Source organism: Meles meles, chromosome X (genome assembly GCF_922984935.1).
Source record: "Meles meles chromosome X, mMelMel3.1 paternal haplotype, whole genome shotgun sequence".
NCBI classification, from domain to species: Eukaryota; Metazoa; Chordata; class Mammalia; order Carnivora; family Mustelidae; genus Meles; species Meles meles.
This window is the reverse complement of record NC_060087.1, coordinates 19,641,307-19,662,265: the sequence shown is the minus strand read 5'-3', so window position 1 is coordinate 19,662,265 and position 20,959 is coordinate 19,641,307. Positions and strand designations below refer to the sequence as shown.

At 38.4% G+C, this 20,959-nt stretch overlaps 1 protein-coding gene across 2 annotated transcripts; it reads right to left on the bottom strand.

The window, feature by feature from the left end:
• Positions 1 to 1,419: 1,419 nt before the first annotated feature.
• Positions 1,420 to 20,374, bottom strand: PRDX4 (peroxiredoxin 4). Of its 2 annotated transcripts, XM_045996277.1 has the most exons (8): positions 20,035 to 20,374; positions 16,097 to 16,214; positions 12,433 to 12,549; positions 10,318 to 10,440; positions 7,556 to 7,686; positions 6,308 to 6,342; positions 2,359 to 2,405; positions 1,420 to 1,534 (listed from the first exon to the last, which is right to left on the bottom strand). In XM_045996277.1, the coding sequence occupies exons 1-8, from the start codon at positions 20,276 to 20,278 to the stop codon at positions 1,531 to 1,533; spliced, it is 819 nt and encodes a 272-aa protein (XP_045852233.1). In that variant the 5' UTR covers positions 20,279 to 20,374; the 3' UTR covers positions 1,420 to 1,530. The 2 variants fall into 2 exon arrangements, with proteins under 2 accessions (XP_045852233.1, XP_045852232.1); XM_045996276.1 differs by lacking the exon at positions 2,359 to 2,405 and having other exon boundaries at positions 20,035 to 20,373.
• Between the last annotated feature and the right edge of the window lie 585 nt (positions 20,375 to 20,959).

Genomic DNA, 20,959 nt, shown 5'->3' with positions numbered 1-20,959 from the left:
TCTTTGTTGTGGGGACTGCCCCGTGCAATGTAATATGTGTAACACCACTCCTGGCCACCAGACACCAGTGGCACCCCCGCAGGTGTGACAACCCAAAATATCTGTAGACATTACCATGTCCCCTGGGGACAAACTGTTGCCAGCTGAGAGCTCCTGCTCTAGATTATGGTAGGCCACAGTGTTCTGGGAATAGGTCTCCTGTAGGTGCACCCCAGTTAGGCCCAGGGCCCACCCTCTCCAGGATACGGGACTCTTCCTTCTAAACACTACGTTCCCTTTCTTCTGTAATTGGCTACATGAGATCATCTTTAGTGTATAATTTACTACTATAATATAATGTACTACTTTCAGAAGGAAGTTGTTTAAAGGGATAATTTATAAAAGGCAGTGAGAAGGAGTGTATTTAATGCTATTTTATTCATAGGCTACTTACATTATCCAGTTATAAGAACGTGGTGACTCAGGATGTATTGTGTTTAGTTTTAGGTTTCCCCCGCCCCCAGTTACTACACTATCAGCACCTGCCTCAATAAGCAAATACTAAGCTCCTTGAGGGCAAAAATTTGTCTTTGGTTACTTGATAAATGCCAGGTATTTAGAGATGATCAAAAGTTGCTGAATACTGAATGAAACATTAACGACTGGCTTTTTGGAACGAACCTGAGCATAACATACCTAAATTGAACTGGAGACTAGAACACTATTAATGGAATGGAATGGAAATTATTAATCAAAAAGATATAGCTTGGGGAGTCTGGGTGGCTCAGTTGGCAAAATGTCTGACTCTTGGTTTCGGGTCCGGTCATGATCTTGGGGTCATGGGATGGAGCCCTACATCAGACTCCATGCTCAGCACGGAGTCTGCTTGAGACTATCCACCCCTCCCCCAATTCCATGCTCTCTAATAATTAGATAAAAAAAATGAAGAACTCGGGGCACCTGGGTGGCTCAGTGGTTTAAGCCTCTGCCTTTGGCTCAGGTCATGATCTCAGGGTCCTGGGATCGAGCCCCGCATCGGGCTCTCTGCTCAGTGGGGAGCCTGTTTCTCCCTCTCTCTCTGCCTGCCTCTCTGCCTACTTGTGACCTCTCTTTCTGTCAAATAAAATAAATAAAATATTTTAAAAAAAATGAAGAACTCAAAGAGTTGCTTTGAGCATTAAATCTAATAATGCAGCTAATCACCTGACAATGTTTGGCACCTGAGATGTATTACATAAATATTGGTTACTCTTGTTACTAGTTTGATTTAATCTGACATTTCTTACTTTGGGAAGAGAGAAACTGCCTATCTTTTGGCATCGGTGTTTAACTTGAACACTAAGGAGTTTTATATTCTTTAAGAATATTCTTTATTCTTTAATATTCTTTAAGAAATTACTATTATAAAAAAAGAAAAAAGAAATTACTATTATAACACAGTATGGTACTAAAACAGTGAACTTTATTGAGGACTTTCAAGCATTGAAACCTGAGGAAGTATTTTTCAGTTGAGTTTATCGAAATACTTCAGTTTTCCAGCTGGATCTGGAATTATCTGTTAAAAAAAAGCAAATTATTCATTTTTAAAAATTGTTAATTTTTTAAAAAGTATAACTGACATATAATATCTTAATAGTTTCAGGTATATATCATAGTGATTCAATGTTTTTATACATTATGATCCCCATAATAGGTCTAGTTCTCATCTGTCCTTAAAGTTATTACAATATTGACTATATTTCTTATGCTATACTTTCCATCTCTGTGATTGATTTATAACTAGAAGTTTGTACCTGTTAATCCCCTTCATCTATTTTGTGCTTTCTCAACCCACCTCCCCTCTGGCAACCACCAGTGTTTATATTTAATATTGTTTGATTTTGTTCATTTGTTTTTTAGAGACCACATATAAGTGAAATCATATAGTATTTGTCCTTCTCTGACTTATTTCACTTAGCATGGTACCCACTAGGACCATCCATGTTGTTGCAGATGGAAAGAGTTCATTCATTTTTATGGCCGAGTAATATTCCATCATGTTTATACACCACATTTTCTTTACCCATTCATGTCTTGATGGACACTTGGGTTGCTTTCATATCTTGGCTGTTGTAAATAATGCTGCACTGAACACAGGGGTGCACGTATCTCTTCAAACTGATGTTTGCAAATTATTTAAAAGCCAAAGTACATCGGCAGTAGTCTGATATTGGTTGCCCATCTCTTGACTAAATAAGATAAAGACGATTTTTGTGTGCCAAATTACATCATATATACAGGAAAAACTGGATTTGTCCTACCTACTAATCTCACCTATCCCAAAGACAAATTTTGTTAATAAATTAACATCTGTATTCAAGCATCCCAAAATTTACTTACAGCTCGAGTCTTGGCCACCAGGCTTTCATGACATCTTCAGGTTTGATCTAATTAAGTCAAACACATTAAGAGAGCATGGCTACAGATGTTAATGTATTTTTAAAGTAATCTGCTGATGAAATATTGGTATGCCACAATAACCTGAAAGGCAGCAGTGTGTTCACATTGATTTTTATTTATTTAAAAACAATTGACTTACAATATTGTGTTACTTTCAGGTGTATATCATAGTGATTCAGTATTTACATACATTATGAAATGTCACCACAATAAGTCCAGTCACCATGTGTCACCATACAATATTATCGACTATATTCCCTGTGCTGTATTTTTCATCCCCATGACTTATTTGTTTTATAACTGGAAGACTATATCTCTTAAATCTCTTCATGTATTTTGTCTATCCCGCTGGTCCCATCCCCTTTGGCAAACAATATTTGGCAATATTTTTTATCTATTTATACCTCCCTGTATCTATGAGTCTATTTCTGTTTTGTCTTTTTTTTTTAGGATACATATATAAGTGAAATCATAGGGTATTTGTCTTTCTCTGACTTATCTCACTTAGGATGATACCCTCTGGGTCTATCCATGTTGCTGCAGATGGTAAGATTTAATTCTTTTTATGGCTGAGTAGTAGTCCACGGTATATATACTATATCTTCTTTATCCAGTAAATGGATTTTTTGGAGGTCCAGAATGCAACTTTTTCATCTCAAACTACGAAGTAAAAAAATACTAACACATATGGAGTAGTACGTTCAATCACTATTTAGTGAATCGACAAACACTCTGGAGAAAAAAATTCTCCTTCCTTAACAGGATCACAGCCTTAGAACCCTATTATATTTTTTAAAAATTTCCAATATGATTTGAGCTCACATTAACTACATTATTTGATAGTTATAGGTAAAGTACATCTGCCCTATACATAAACAGTAACCTATTGTTTGATAGTTCTCTATGCATTTTTTTCAGAATTTGTCTTCAGTATATAATAAATATTACATAATTTTTCAGGGGTCACTTCAAGGAGTATTCTGTCTTTGCCAGTTTATAATCTCTCTGCACTGAAATTCAATTTGCAAATATTTATGGAATAATATGGCACTGTGTGCCAATAGTGTGCTGGGCGGTGCGGGGTACAAGAGTAACCACACTCACGTCCCTGTCTTTGAGACTTGTCCAACCATGTGGGGAAGACGTGTGTGTACACAAGTTTTCGACGCAATGCACAATATGATCATGTATGACCCAGGCTGTGCCTAAATGGAGGCTGAGATGGCATCATGGAAGGCTTCAGAGTGGAGGTGACATTTAAGTTAGTCTTGAAAGATGAGTACAATTTAGAGAAAGGGGAAGATATTCCAGGCTAAAAACCCAAGTAAAGGCACAAATCTGTGAAAAAGCAGGGCTTATTTTGGAGAGAAGTGAGTCAAGGGACTTAGAGGAAACACAGTGTGTGTACGTGTGTAAATTGTAGGGAAGATGACCTGGGAGAGATTGGTAGATACAAACAGTGCAAAGGCTTGAAAGCTGTGCCAGGTATCTGGATTTTTGTCCTGTGAGTACTGGAGGGCTGCTAAAAGGTCCTGGCTTGGAGAGTGACATGCGGTAGAGAGGAGAGAAGCTGAGGTCGGGGCAACAAATCAGGAGGCCTGTGCAATATACAGGAGAGAAGTGAGGCAGATCTATTTTCAGACTCCTCCAAACTAGCTGCTGCCCTCACCATAGTCACCAAAGACTTCGCCTTTCCATTACTTCGCTGTATTCCCATTCTCCATGCCACATGACACTGGTATCCCTATTGCCTTCCTCATAGCTCGCTCTATTCCTGCCACATGGGCCCTCTTGCTGTTTCTCGAACATGCTAAGTTGGTTCCTGGCCTTAGGACCTTGCCCTTGCTTTTCTTTCTGCACTGCTCTATGTTTGACTCATTCCCTCTCTTCACTCATGTTTCAACTTAAATGTCATCTTAAAAGTCTTTCCTGACCACTTAATCATTCACCTCAGGCACTATCCCACCAATTCTCATCAACCTGTTTCTAAAACCATTTGCCACAATCTAAAATTAGAATTAGAATGTAACTGATGGTAGGGACCTTGGCTGTGGTATTCACTAATAAATACCATCTTCCTATCGTAAGGGTTTGAATAGTTGCCATACAGCAGGTGGTCAAGAAATGTTTGTTCAAAGTATGCCCACAGGACAGTAGAATTGTGGGCTGGAGGTGGGGGAAAATGGGGAGATGCTAGTCGAAGGGTACAAGCCTTCAGTTTTAAGATGAGTAAGTTTTGAGCATATCATGTACAGCACAGTGACTATAGTTAATAATACGGTTTTGTGTACTTGAAATTTGCTTAAAGAGTAGATCTTAAGTGTTCTCACCACACACAAAAGAATGTAACCATGTGAGGTGATGGATTTTTTAATTAATCTGATTGTGGTAATCATTTCACAAGAGATCAAATCATCACACTGTTTAGTTTAAGTATCTTTAATTCTGTTTAAATATCTTATCTTTAAATTCTGTTAAATTTAATTTATACCTCAATAAGGCTGACAACAAGAAAAGGAATGCCCAAACACAGTATGTGATTACATATGTGAATTTTTTTGGTGGGAGAATTCATGGTTTTTTATCAGATTCTCAAAGGGGTTTGTGGCCCCTCTAAAAGTTAATCAAATGGATAGTCAATATGTTTTCTGAAATGTAAAACATTCATCCTCTAATACCTTTGTAGTTACTTTGCACCTCTTGGAAGCTCTGGCTCTTCTTTCAGTACAAGCATGTGACTGATGTGAGGTTATTCATCACTCATTGTTGCTTTTGCTACAGCTCTGGGGGAACATCCCCTGACTTTGAAGACCCATCCAGAAATGCCTTCTAAGGCTTCTCAGGCGATGCCTGCAGCTTCTGATTCCTATTTCTATCTGGAAGCCTCACAGTCAATAGCTATAGGCTAACCTAATGACTCATGTATAAATTTAAAGTACTTAATGCTTAAAGCACCTTTAATGTCTACCTTCATATATATCTTTGAGATCCATCAGATCTATGTAGAAGTAAATAAATTTGTACTGTAACCTTAACTCTGACCCACAAAGGCAAAGCTGTTTTGCAAACTTATCAAAAACTGGTTCAGAATCAGTGAAATGTTACTTTACCCAATCCCCAATCTGAGTTAGGTTACAGAGTGAATTTCTACCTCTCACTGTCTATGATTAATGGTATTTTTTGTTGATTAGCTAAAGAAGAAAGTCTTAGGAATTTGTATTTTTCTTTTATCGTAAGATGATGATTTCTTCCTCCAATGCTCTAATATTTGTCAATTTCCTAACTACAGTTTGTATAGATCTGTTGATTTTTAGAAGATAAACACGTTATTTTAAAAAAGGTTCAAGCAAGTTTCTGAATTGTATTTTGGCCAGATACTCCTTCAGGGATTGGCTATAAATTATACAGCTTCCCTAAATGAAAGGATATACCTGTTTCAATCTTCCTTCAAACGATAAGGAGAGAATCATTAGCCTCAATGTTAATTAAGCCAGATTTTCTCAAAAGTTTACTACATACAGAAAGGTTTTGCTTGTGAGTTTTTTTTGGCCCACAATATAGGAAGGAATTCCATACATGATCCCTAAGACCTCTGACTTAATTCTATTAGGTCTCCACTGTTCCTCTGTTTTTTTTTTTTTTTTTTTTTGATGGTGTCTTTCTCTTAATACTTGGTTTTAAAATTTACAGCATTAAGTCTCATATTCTGCTTTCTCCAGTTTCAGCTACCCTCTCTATGTTGCAAAGAATGGCTGTACTCTTATGATTTCTGTCTAGTAATGTTCACTTCCTTTACAAAATCAATGTTCTATTACAAAGAAAGATTATTCTAAGGTTGGCATTTTTTGGCCCCAGCTATCCCGATGACAGAAAAATCAGTTTGACTTACGGTTTCACTACCAGGTTTCCAACCAGCGGGACAGACTGAAAGGAACAAAATTGGCAAAAAGACAGTTTAAAAACAGATTTCAGTTCTCTTCAGCAACTCCTGGTTTTTCTTTTTCCAAAATGAAACTGAAAAGAGTCTATAGCAATGAGAACACTTCTAGGCCACTGAACACTTGACTACTGTTCAGTTGCCTGCTTACACCAAGAATTCCAGTCATGGAGTTCATCAGCAGGCAGCTAACCTATGTCTATGGTTGCCAATTGCATTTAGTTACATTTACAATAGAAGAAACCAAGTTGAGTGTCCGCCTAATAAAGTTGGAAGGTTTGGGAATCTGGTGAATTGACAGGTCAGGGCATGGCAAAACTTCTCTGAGTTTATGTAAACTTCCAGTGTAAGCTTATCTTCTGTTTTCTGCAGTACTGTGTACTGATGCCACAGTTTGCTGTCTGTCAAATAAGAGTTTAAAATTGCTAGGAGAGTGGCATTTCCCCTTTATTTAGAATGAACCCTGACTCGGGCACTGAGTTAAACTTTTTTTTTTTTAAAGATTTTATTTATTTATTTGACAGAGAGAGATCACAAGTAGGCAAAGAGGCAGGCAGAGAGAGAGAGAGGGAAGCAGGCTCGCTGCTGAGCAGAGAGCCCGATGCGGGACTCGATCTCAGGACCCTGAGATCATGACCTGAGCCGAAGGCAGCGGCTTAACCCACTGAGCCACCCAGGCGACCATGAGTTAAACTTTTGAAAGGAATATATATGTTCTGTTTTAGCAAAATCTGACCTTTTCCATTTAGCTACTGAAAAATGTTGGAGTGAAAGGATGAACTGATAGATTACTAGTGTGATAAGGAGCAGCTTTGAGGAAAAGAGGAAAAAAACTAAGTCAAATAATGTACACATGCAAATAAAACCTGTATGACTAAATATTGCCAGACTGGCACATTTTAAGTTTATAGAAACATAATTTGAAAAATTAGAGTAGCAGAAATTTTTCTCTGTGGACTGTGCAAATAATGACTATTTTTGCATCTTATTCTGTAAGTAGAATATATTAGTGATACTTTGTTAAAAGCACTTTAAGTAATAATTGGATCTGCTAAGAAGATCAAGTAATAATCTGAAAATAATTAGAGGACTTTGGAACCACCCAAATTACTTTTTGACTAAGAACCCAAATTAATCATGCAATCATCTCTCAAATGAAAAAAAAATCCAAAAGCTAAGATGCTTAGAAGGAAAGGGTACCTTCTCCATGTTTGTCAGTATACTGGAATGCTTGAACCAAACGCAGTGTCTCATCCACTGATCTACCGACAGGAAGGTCATTCAGAGTAATCTGCCTTAGGATTCCTTTGTCATCAATAATGAAGAGACCCCTGTAAGACACAAGAGTGGTACAGTTGAAGTCATTTCATCTCAATTAAGACAAACATTAGTTAACCTGATGTTCCACAGAACCAACAACACACTACCTACCTGCTTGACTGCTGTACACACATATGAAAACACACCCCCTCCCCATACCCACACTTATCCGCTGTATAATTTGGGATTATCATTGTCAAATGGTAGCTTTAAAAATTTGTTTTTGTCTAAGCAATATACTGTTGTATTTCTATTTAAATCTTTATGAGCACTAGGTTTGGGATTTTACTGCACTGTTAACAAAATTATGAATCTACGTAGCAAAGTCTTCCTCTGGGTGAAGGAGTGATCTGTCTTATCACTGGCTGTTTAGAACTCTCTGTATTTCCTTTTCCAGAGATGGAAAAGACAAAGTTCTCAATACAAGCAAAGTTACCTTTCCCTCTAAATCTGTGTATGTGTGATTCACTTTTTTGGCCTAGGGAATAATGGAATAATTTAATCTAAAAGACCTGCTATTGAGATGGAATGGCACTGCAAGAGTTAAAGCAGACCAGAGAAAAATGAAAATTCCCAAAGGACTTTACCATCTTTATTTCAGTCAATATGGATTTCAACCCAATACTTGGTTTAGAAAAAGATTTCAGGGACTAGGGCTAATTGCTTGAGTATAAGTATTATACATAATAATGAGATCTATTTTTAATAGAAATACATGGAATTACTTATTACATGAAATTTTGTTTTATAGTCATATTAAACATTACTAAAATGTTCCTGCTTATCTTACAATATATTTTTTTAATGAGCACCATGCTGTCTGAACTAACTAGCGCTCACTCTCCTTGGAATAGGTCAATTTGGCCAAACTCAGGCAAAACTGTTCACTATTATTCATATGGGTGTTCTTTCATGTAGCTACTTTTACAGTAGAAAATGGTTGTTAGGGGCGCCTGGGTGGCTCAGTGGGTTAAAGCCTCTGCCTTCGGCTCAGGTCATGATCCCAGGGTCCTGGGATCGAGCCCCGCATCGGGCTCTCTGCTCCGCAGGGAACCTACTTCCTCCTCTCTCTCTGCCTGCCTCTCTGCCTAGTTGTGATTTCTCTCTGTCAAATAAATAAAATATTAAAAAAAAAAAAGAAAATGGTTGTTAATGGTGATGAAGTCTGTTCTCAAGTAAGTGAGTCTGTTGTGACAATCTGAACTTACTTTGGTAACATACATCATACCATCACATACCAAACAAAAACAAATATGCCTTGGGTGCCTGCGTGGCTCAGTTGGTTAAGCAGCTGACCTTTGATTTCAGCTCAGGTCATGATCTCGGGGTTACTTGGTTTTACTTGGTTAATGCTCAAATAATTCCAAATTTTAAAATAGCTTCAGTCTTTTTTTTTTTTTTAAAGATTTTACTTTATTTATTTGACAGAGAGAGATCACAAGTAGGCAGAGAGGCAGGCAGAGAGAGAGGAGGAAGCAGGCTCCCCACGGAGCAGAGAGCCCGATGTGGGGCTCGATCCCAGGACCCTGAGATCATGACCTGAGCCGAAGGCAGCGGCTTAATCCACTGAGCCACCCAGGCGCCCCAAATAGCTTCAGTCTTTATAGTGGCATATTTACTCTTTGGGAATTAACTTAGTCATAAACTCTATGAAAGGAGAAAACATTAAAGAGTTAGCAAGTACAAAAAAAAGAAACTATTGGTAGTGACACCTGATATAATATGAATGAACTTTGAAAGCATTATGCTAGGTGAAAAGGTTCATCATAAAAAAGCATATATTGTAGGATTCCATTTAAATGAAATGTCCAGAATAGGCAACCAGAGAGACATGAAGTAGGTAAGTGGTTGCCCAGGGCAGGGGTACGGCGATTGTAGGAAAGGAACAGTAACTACTAATGGGTATGGGGTTTCTTTTTAGAGTAATGAAAATATTCTAAAATTGATTGTGGTGATGGTTGCACAATTCTCAGGCTATACTGGAACTCACTGAATTGTATGGTTTAGATGGGTAAGTTGAATGTGAATTATATCTCAATAAAGCTGTTATTAAAAAACTTAGGATTATAAAATACTGGCACTATCACATAAAACATTCTAGGGAAGAAACAATTAGCACTGTAAAGCAAGTTGACAATATAATTATAACAAAATTACAATTCTTTTAAGTTAAAGTTTTCCTTTTATCAAAGACTTCTAATGGCACTTCCTTAATTTGTCCCAATCCCCAAGGCACAAGTTTGCTAAATACTAGGATATCTGTATTTAGAAAAACCATTACTGGAGTCATTTTAGAAAAGAGGAAAAAGAAATAGGCAAGGAGTTTGAGTACTGGGTTCAAGTGTGGGCTCTGCCATTAACTGATTACATAACTTTGGCTAAATTCATGGAATTCTATGAATCTGTTTATCTGTAAAATGACAGGGTTGGTCAAAGACCTCTAAATAATCTTCCAGTTTTAACAGATTACAATACTCACTTAATTTTAGTAGGGCACTTACCAATTATTTTAAACAGTATCTACATTTTTGCAAATAGAGCAAATAATTCTTCTTGATCAAACCTTGTATCTTTTAACTCCATTTCAGGGAGGATTACAAATATATTTGGATTTGTCATAATATAAAACCACTGGAAGGTACCTAAGGGTATGGCCTGAGTCCTCCAGATAAACGCCATAGTCCTTTGAGATTTGATGGGTCAGATCTGAAAGAAGCGGAATCCTTATTGGCCCGAGTCCTCCTTGTCTGCGAGGGGTATTAATCCTATAACAAACAAAACATTACCACTCAGAAAGAAGTAAATGTATGGATCCAAACAGCACTGTTAGTCTCCATCACACACATATGAACACAAACACACATTCTTTCTCTAACAAAAAACAGGCTAATACACATTCTATTTTTCCCCTTTACTCCAGACTTCGTATATTCATTTCCTTTAAATAAATATGGAGATACTTATCACATTTTTAAAGTATTTACATGCTGTATTTTGCCAAACTCTGTTGCTAGACATTTAAACTATTTCCATTTTTCTTTTGCTTTTATCAACACCGCTGGGAACAGCGATGTATTCTCAACTTTGCATACTTATTTGATTAATTCCTGGAAGAGGAACTGATGGATCAAAGGATATGCACTGTCATAACCATAACCTTAGAGTTGTGATTGCAAGACAAAACTTGGGAGATAGAATACAACGGGATGATACTTTAATATTCTGAGACAAAGGAATGCAGAGTCCACTTGAAGCAAGGAAGGAAGTTAGGTATAATCTCAGACACACCAGTCTTCAGATTGAAGCATTCTTTTACTTGAAACCAGGGAATGTGGGTGTCCCAGTGGGAAGGTACTGACAGAGCAGCTAGCAAACAAGGAAATACTGCTCCAGATGTCTGCAGCCCCAGTTCTGATATCTAAGTAGAAATCTCCGGTTGATACGTAACCTATCCAGCTCGGAATGTATCTCCCCAAATTCTTCGAGAAGCCAATCCCAAATTATTTGGGAGGATATAACTTTTTCCCTAGTGGATTTATGTTGTAATCCTACAAAGATTTAGAATTACTTATAGAAGTGACGAAGCAAATTAAACTCATTGTTTTCACTTTGTGATTCTAATTTAAAATGTATAATGTGAAATTTTATTATTTATAAATAGTAAGGAAACATTTTTAAAGGACTTAAGGCATGCCATATTTGTCTATTAGATTTGCAAGAATTACTTAAGTTCTTGGAAGTTTTATCTGAAAATTGAGATAGTTAAAGGAAATCAAATAAATATGTAACTTCATTTAAAAATACTTGAGAAAGTTAATTACTTAAGAGAACATAAATTAAATTGTAGATCCTTACCAGTTAAAATTGTTGTTATATATAAAATTGTAAATGGATAAAGTAGTTTTGAATTTGTTACTTTAATGAAATGAAACTTTTAAAACTAAGATAATTCTAAACCATCTTTCATTGTGGACATGAAAAATTCACATCAACACACACATTTCGGATTTTGAAACATACTGCCTAACTGCTCTCCAGAAATGCTTAACCAACTGTATGTGTGAGAAGACCATTTCTTCAGACCTTTGTCATCACTGGATGAAATTTTTCAATATTTGAAATCTTCGTCAATCAGACAGGGAAAAGATGGCATCTCTTTTGTCATTTTAATTTGCAGTTCTTGCCAATTAATCAGGTGAAACATCTTTTCATGTTTAATGAGTTTAAAAAACATTTAGAAATTAAGAAAATCAATGTGTCTTGAAAAATAATTATAAAAGCTATTTTGAGTTTGACTTAATACTAGACAACTATGTAACAGAGAAATGGAATTTTAAAGAATTTTTTCCCTTCAGATTAAGGCTACCCAATTTATCATAATGAAGTAATGATACAACTCAGTCATGTTTGTTATGGATATTATGTCTTTTGCAGTGAGCTTTTTTCCTAATTTAGAAATGTCCTATAAAAATCCTTAAGCATTTTTGCAGTAACTTCATTGAACTGGTAGCTCTCAGATAGATCTATTCCCAACTGTCTGATAACTATATTCTAAAGCGCCAGGCTGGCTCAGTTGGTAGAGCATACAAGTCTTAATCTCAGGGTCAAGAGTTCAAGCCCCACATTGGGTGTGAAGCCTACTTAAAATAAAATTAAAAAAAAACCCTATATTCCTATCACAATGAGAGTTCTTTGTTTATAATCGAAAAGTGAATCCATTCTTTTTCCTACAAATGCTTAAGTGTAAAGGTACAGACCAAGCCAAGTGGGTAAACTGTGAATCCACAGAGCATGCTACTACTTCAGCATTTATAGATCTGAATTCTTCAATCCTGTCACCAAAGGCGATGATTTCAGTTGGACACACGAAAGTGCTGAAAGTTAAAAAAAAATTTCAGTATTCTCAAAATATGCATATGCTTGAAGTTTCAAATGACTTAGTTTTTACAAACACGTTTAGTATATAAAAATGCATATTAAGAACAATTATATATATGAGCATGGTCACGATGTAGCTGTCTAGAAGATGTGATCAAATATCATTTAATTAAAAATGTATTATTACAGAGTTCACAATTACATCTCAATAAATGTTTATTTTTATAACTTAATGGATCCGTGGACAACCAATGTTCCCTTCTCCGTTATATAACAATGCTTTATATTTATATAGTGCTTTACAGCTTCCAAAGGATCTACACAAATTTTCCATCATTCCACTCTTTTTTTATATTCCTATACCACCCCTATGAGCTAGATGCACTGATATTTATTTCAGAGATGAGAAAATGCTCTTCCATCCCCTTTCCCTTTCTTGATAAGGTCCTCTTCTACCTTGTCTCCCAGTCCTGTTGTCAGAAGGGCATGTTTAGAGAATATTACCTTAGGGTGGTATTTTCTGAAACATCGTAGGGACTCCTTAAGCCGCTTTATGGAGTTTTTTTTTTTTAAAGATTTTATTTATTTAACAGACAGAGACCACAAGTAGGCAGAGAGGCAGGCAGAGAGAGAGAGAAGGAAGCAGGCTCCCTGCTGCACAGAGAGCCCGACGCGGGGCTTGATGCCAAGACCCCGAGATCATGACCTGAGCCGAAGGCAGAGGCTTAACCCACTGAGCCACCCAGGTGCCCCACGCTTTATGGAGTTCTAACAAACATTTTAAACAAGTGGAGTAAAAAATACAACAATATTTTATATATAGGAAGGTTAAGACATGAAACGTGTACATACACATGCATATCTATGTGTGTGTGTTCAGGAGTGATACTAAAAATACTGAACAATCTTAACTCAAAGTTGGCTTTACCTCTGGAGGTTTCTGAAAGGGACCAGGTGGGAGGGGCAAATTGGGGAGGATGTTGGGAAATTGGCAATTTACTATTTGGTATGGAAGTGTTTCAGGATTTTAATGATCTTGGCTGTACTGGTGCTTACAGACTGAATGATACCCTGTATGTATATGTAAGTGGCAATAAAAAACGGTTTTGTACTGTGTACAGATCATGGTCAAGAATGTCAGAAGAACACACACTTAAGGGACAAATTCCTATTGCAGCCCAATACAGGCTTTTTGAAGGTTTCAGTTGTTCAAATGTAGGACTGCCACATGCACGCAGACAGTTCTAATCTTAGATTATATCCCTGGAAACCTGGGCTACAATATGTATTTTCAGTATTTTTCCAAAGGTAGGAATGGTTGGCCCCTGCCTGCCTTCCTATTATTCCAACAAATGCTACCTAAAGACATTTATCCAACTTCTTAGTGAAGACAGAAAAAAAGTTCTAGTAGAAAGCTAAAGGGTGGGTGCCTGGGTGGCTCAGTGGGGATAAAGCCTCTGCCTTCGGCTCAGGTCATGATCCCAGGGTCCTGGGGTCGAGCCCCAAATCGGGCTCTCTGCTCTGCAGGGAGTCTGCTTCCTCCTCTCTCTGTGCCTGCCTCTCTGCCTACTTGTGATCTCTGTCTGTCAAATAAATAAATAAAATCTGTTAAAAAAAAAAAGAAAACCAAAGGATTACATTTTTGACTTTCACACATGCAGACTGTGGCAAATGCCTCAGAACTCTTCCTTTCTAACCAGGCCCAATCTGGCATCTCAGAGAAACAGAAAGAAGTGATCTTAGCTTCTTGCCCCAGGAGGCCATTGGTGACATCGTTCTTTAGATATGTCTTATTCATTATGGAGTTTAAAGTAATAGTGGGAGAAACGGGATATTTGTTTGCTATATTAGACCAATCTCAAAACTCATGTTTAGCGTCCTGTATATTTAAAAGATGTTAAAGTTTTGATTTTATAACATGAATTTAGAAGGCCTATCATTTTTATATATTAAAATTTGCACTTCTTGTTTCTATTAGAAATTAAGTTATATCATACATTTCAGCTTGTCAGGCCACAGTACAAGTAGATTAGAAAGAAGTTCTTGCTAATTTAAAAGATTATGTATTATCCACATTTATGACTTGGTTTACTCTCAATGCACTAATTTTTCTGAGAATTTTTCCTATTTGGATTAGAGTAGGGGTCAGCAAACTTCAGTCCACAGGCCAAATCCAGCCTATCTTATTTTTTGTAAATAAACTTTCAATAGAAAACAATACTAATTCATTTGTGTATAGTCTCTGGCTGTTTTTGTGCTACCGTGGCAAAGCTGAATAGTTGCAATAGAGATCACAAGGCAAAAAAATATTTACTATGTGGCCCCATACAGAAAAAGTTTGCTCACCTCTGGCCCAGAGATAATCTATAGAGATGAGCTTAAGTATACTCTCCTGTAAGTTTAAGGTTTTATTTACACAGTTCTAGGACAGTCCTAATGGAAAAAAGACCTTAATATACAGTGGCAAAATAGAAGAAAGTTCTCTTTTTTATAGCCAAAAAATATATTCAAATAGAAAAAAGATAAAAGGATAAGTCTCTTTTTTTTTAATATTTTATTTATTTGACAGAGAGAAATCACAACTAGGCAGAGAGGCAGGCAGAGAGAGAGGAGGAAGCAGGCTCCTTGCGTAGCAGAGAGCCCGATGTGGGGCTCGATCCCAGGACCCTGGGATCATGACCCGAGCTGAAGGCAGAGGCTTTAACCCACTGAGCCACCCAGGCACCCCCAGGATAAGTCTCTTTTTGTTATCTTTTCACCTCCATGGAATTTGAAAAAACACTCCAGATAAAACTATATCCTCGGGGCGTCTGGGTGGCTCAGTTCATGATCCCAGGGTTCTGGGATCGAGCCCCGCATAGGGCTCTCTGCATAGGGCTCTCTGCTTGGCGGGGAGCCTGCTTCCCCCTCTCTCTCTGCCTGCCTCTCTGCCTACTTGTGATCTCTCTCTGTCAAATAAATAAAAATCTCTAAAAAAAAATAAAAACAAAAACCAAACTCTATCCTCGATAAGACTAAAGCTATAAGAGTATTTATTTGAGTCAACTTTTCATCTGAAGTGCTATCAGAGTTAAAGAGAAAATTCCCCCCAACAAGCATAATTTATATAAAAAGGCATTACTTCTCAAGCATATGCAGTATTTTCAGGAAAATGTTCAAACCACAGAAAAGCAATAGATGAAGCCAAGAATAAAAGTGTAAAGAGCTAATTTTCTAGTTAAGAGAAATAGATTTGTGGCATGTCTTGCTATTAAATGATTTCTAAAATATCCATTTTTCTTGCCTTAGCAGGTATAGCTTAATAAAATTGTAGCTTTCTTTGATGATGACATTACAACACAATCATGTAGATTTAAGTATAAGGTATTGGGGACAATGGATTTTGGTTCTGAAATATATGGTAGATGTTACCTTCTTGAAAAAATTCATATCACCTTGCCTTTTAGGAACCAAGAACTAAATAAAATAATTTGTACTTGATGTTCTTAAATAATGATTGATAATGACTGCCGCCATTTTAGGACCTGTACATGTATTACTCACAAATCAAGTGGGTAGAAGAAAAAAACCAGGTATTTCCCACGATAATCAGTCAACTTGAGCTCCTTGAATTCTCCATTTATCACAGCTGTTCCTTCCCAATAAGGTGCTGGCTTGGAAACTAAGAAACAGAAATATATGATGTTCTACAACACTGAGAAAATTGGTGGGATGACAGAAAGACATCTTTAGGAAATCATCAAAAATTAAGGATTCTAAACCTTTGGATCTCCTCAGCAATCTGGTGAAGCTTATGGACTTTTTCTATGGATAGTGTTACTGAATGCATAAAACAAAATATATAGAATTACAACGGAAGCCAAGTATATTGAAATGTAATTATCAAAGTAATAGAAAAAAAAACTGGTGATAATAGTAATACATTTGCCCTTTCATTAACACTTTCAGACTTCAAGATCTATGAAGTGCCTGGTTTGCTAAGTTGAGCAGCTGACTGTTGATTTTGGCTGAGGTCATGATCTCTGGGCTTGAGGGTGTGAGACGGAGCCCTGGGTGAAGCCCCACTAACTTCTCTCATGCTTCGTCCTCAGTGCAGAGTCTGCTAGTCCCTCTCCCTCTGACCCTCCAGGCAAGCACGTGAGCACGTGGGTGCTCTCTCCGTCTTTCTCAAATAAATAAATACAATCTTTAAAACTGCAAGATCTAGGGGCGCCTGGGTTGCTCAGTGGGTTAAGCCTCTGCCTTCAGCTCAGGTCATGATCTCAGGGTCCTGGGATCGAGCCCCGCATCGGGCTCTCTGCTCCGCAGGGAACCTGCTTCCTCCTCTCTCTCTACCTGCCTCTCTGCCTACTTGTGATCTCTCTCTCTGTCAAATAAATAAATAAAATCTTAAGAAAAAACTGCAAGATCTAGCAGTGGTCTAGTAACTATCCGTGACAGTGATGAGTGTAAATTTTGTTGCAGGACACCTGTGATTATGTGGCATAAAAATATCTGCGATTCTCTTGGCAATATGTATAAGCAAGTACTGCTGAAGCTAGTGTGATTTGTTGCTGATGTTCATAATGGAAGGAAATTCTAAATTTCAGTTGTAGATTAGTGAAAATAAAGATTTTGTTTTTCTATGCATGCTCATAGACCCCTCTACATTCCATCCCTGCACAAAATCCTACTGGATAATTCACTATAGCCCCTCGAAGTTAATGAACTTCCTACAGTTCAAATAATTCAGATTTTCCTCTTTCTAATGACAGTCTTTTAGATGGACTCATTTAAATGTTTGTCTAGTTTCTCACATTCACACAGAAGACCTGCTCAAGGAGTAGGAAATCTGCAAATGTCAGGTGAGAAGTTTAAAATCCCAGACCATGGGATTATTTTCCCCAGGGCTCTGAAAGAGGAGACCCCCTTGAACAGGTTTCAAGTGACCTGATGGAAACTGAATGGTTCATGCTGCTCTCTTGTATGGGCATGCTGTAATTCTAGCCAACACGCTTTCATTATAATGTAGCTTGATCTTCTGTTAACACGTTCACATAGCACTTAAATTTTCAGAGTCTACATACATTGAAGCCAACACCCAATTCCAAATCTAAGGTTCTTAGAAAGTAAGGTTTACGATAGCTAGCATTTTTGATCACGGTGAAAATAAAAACAAAGTTAAGATGAATTTTTCTGTAAAGCTAATATATAACACATGATTATGTATCTTGAGCCAGCAGCCTGCCTCATATAAATATCCTGATCTAATTAGGTAAAGGCCATGAGGGAGAATTGGACAGAGGGGAACTGAACTGTATATGCTTTATATACATTACTGAAAATGCTACTCAAGTGTGAGGTTATCATTGTAATGATCTGTTAAAATGGCACTCCTCAGTGACTTTAGCATATAGGAAAAAACAATTCTGAAAAATAATTTTTTTCTGAAAATTGTGATTTTGGAAATTTGGGGTTTTTGACTTAAGAACTGCAGTGTTCTAATAGTTTTTTGATGGCTTCTTTAGGGTTTTCTATATATAGATTTATGTTACCTGTTAATACTGGAAGAAAAGAAAAAAAAATCATCAATTATAAGGTAAAAAGACTGCAGTTACTTTATTAAGATCTATAAATGGAATTCCCAAAGCAACCCCTTGCATCTGTTAAAAAATAACAACTGTCCCAAATATAAATAGCAGAGTTAACAGAGATTCTGGCAAATGCAGAGCAGTAAATAAGAATGTTTAAATCCCTTCTTCCCGTATCTGCCCCTCCCATCAATTTAACTACTGTTAACATTTTGATGTCTTTCCTTTCATTCCTTCTTAAACACACAAATTTGGATCACGTTGCACCCATTTTTAAAAAGGGAACAGTAATGAGAACTGAGTAATAATATATGGAACTGTTAAATCGCTGTATTGTACGCCTGAAATTAATGCAACACTGTATGTTAACTACACTGGAATTAAAGTTGAAAAAAAGGGGGGGAAGAGTAAATCATGAACAGTTATTCATGTTACTAAAATTTATTTAAAATTTAATGGTTCTGTAATATTCCATTTTATGAATAAAAGTCCTTATATCTCTAATTCTAGATAAGCCTACATGTGACACAGAAATGCAGCAGATATCTAAACTTTGAAAAGGTTTGCTGGTAAAGGGAAATCTATTACTACTATTTTTTTGCTTCCATGAGCAGACTTGGATGGAATTTGTTTCTTATGGGATATAAGTAAATATATCCCATAAGTAAATACTTAACTGGCTGTAAATACTTAACTGGCTGCCATATTTCAAAATATCTTCCCAAGCCAAGGAAAAGCAACGGGACTTGGAAATACTATGATTTTAAAAGTGCAAGACTGGCTCTTTAAAAACAAAAATCTAAGAGTAACTTCCAGTTAACTTTCAGTAGGAAAGAACTGCCAATGTGTAAGGAGGCAAAACAGTTTTTCTCATTTATCACTCCCATTCCATCCCAAGTTATAACAACATCCTGTTTAACACTGGGGATTCGTAATTGTGAAGTATTATTTTTGTTACTGAATACACACAGGGAACATGCTGTAATTGAACCAAATATGTATCTACAGAATGCCAAATGATCCATAGGAAAAGCTGATTATTTAAAAGCAAGCAAAGTGGTAATCGTTATCCTTTAGCCCCTGGCCACTTCTTTTTGGCCAGTCTTAACATCCAGATGCAGGAGGCCACAACTTTCTCATTATCTAGTCTGACGTGTCCTTCCTGAAAGTGGCCATTAGCTGTGTACACTGGACAGAAATGCAAATAACCGAAAGCCAAATTGGCAGGAATCAAATTTGCCACAAGGTTTATCATCAACCCAAATGCATTACTTCCAACCCCCCCCCCCATTTTCTTACAAGGAGCCTCGCAAGTACACCCTGTAAGAAATTCTTCATTTTTGAGAAACACAAAGAATACCGATTAACTATACAGATTTTGGGGAAGGTGGCTTCTAATAGTCTTTATCAGAAGCAACAACAAAAGAAAGAAAAATGAAAGGTTTGCCCTCCGGAGCATTTTGGTTAGCCACTTTCCTGTTTAATTCAACTTTATGTGAAACATTATTCAACTTTTCAATGTGTTCTTCCCTGTAATAGTACTTGAAAATAGAGGCGATGTGCTGCAGGCACTTTTTGATGTCTGAGGAAGTGTTTCAGTTTGCACAACATCCTGATGCTTACAAACTCGGGGGCCGGGGCCACCCTCTTACCCTCATCTGCGGTTTTGCGGTAGCCACTACTTCCAAAATCAGATTCGTGGAACCCATCCTTTTCTTCACAGCTGGAACCCCTCTCTATCTCCCTACCCCCACCCTCCAGGCAGGCCTGGCCAAGGGCCTAAGGCCGCCCACAGGGTGCCCCCCAAGCCAGGCCCCCAGGTACTACCAGGGTACACGTGCCTCTGGCCCTCTCCACCTCCCGCCTCCCTCTGCCAGCCCCCACCCTCCCTCTTGGCGGGGCACCACCTACTCTTGGCTTTGCTGAGGTGCAGGGAGTGGTCGCCGACTGAAACCCGGGACGCCTCCCCTGGGTACACTTGTCCACCCGCGTAGAAGTGGCACTCCTCTTCGCGAGTTCGGGGCCTCTCTTCTGCCTCCCAGCCTCGCTGAGCTCCGGCGGGTAGCAAGAAGAGCAGCAGCGGCAGCAGCAGCAGCCTTCGGCTCCGGCCATAGGCCGGAGTCGTCGCGGCTAGCGGCTGCAGCGGCGCCTCCATGACCACGCGATTGCAAACACACGTCCCTACTCGCGAGCGCGGCTTCTCCCGCCGTCAGGGAGCTACAACCGCGCGCCCGCTGCCCGCGTGAGCCGGGGCGCGGCATCGCGAGACCTGCTCCGCCCCCACCCCGCCCCGGCCCCCGCCTTGTTCCCTGCTCCACCCTTCTCCCCCTTTCCCCGCCACGTGGGCTCCAGCCCCGCCTGCTCGCCCGCAGCAGGACTTTGCGCCTGCGCCCTGGGCGGACCAGGGTCGCGGAGTTTAGCCCAACGCAGGGAGCGGAAGCTGCTCTTGGCTCTGCGCGAGTGGCCAGAAGCGCCCCCACCCTCCGTAGTTTGAGGTATCCTTTCACGCCTGTCTCTTCCACAAAGTCTCACCACTGCACATCACCCCCGAAGTGAAACTAACCTAGCTGCCTCTGAGTGGCTTGAATTTTTGTACTTCTCTCGGTTTTTCCTCAAAGCGGCATTTGTGAACTACTTGCTCAAGCTGTAGCCCAAGTTCTCGGAAAACTTGGGAGAAGAAAGGTCTAGCCATTTACTCTTCTCAAGCAGGCAAGAGCAAACAGGCGGTTTGGTGACTTAAGCCTGTCTCAAAGGTTTTTTTCTTTAACTTAAAACTTGAGAAGTTGCCAGAAAACCAGACTTTCTCCCAACACAGCGTTTCTCCATCTTCTGATAA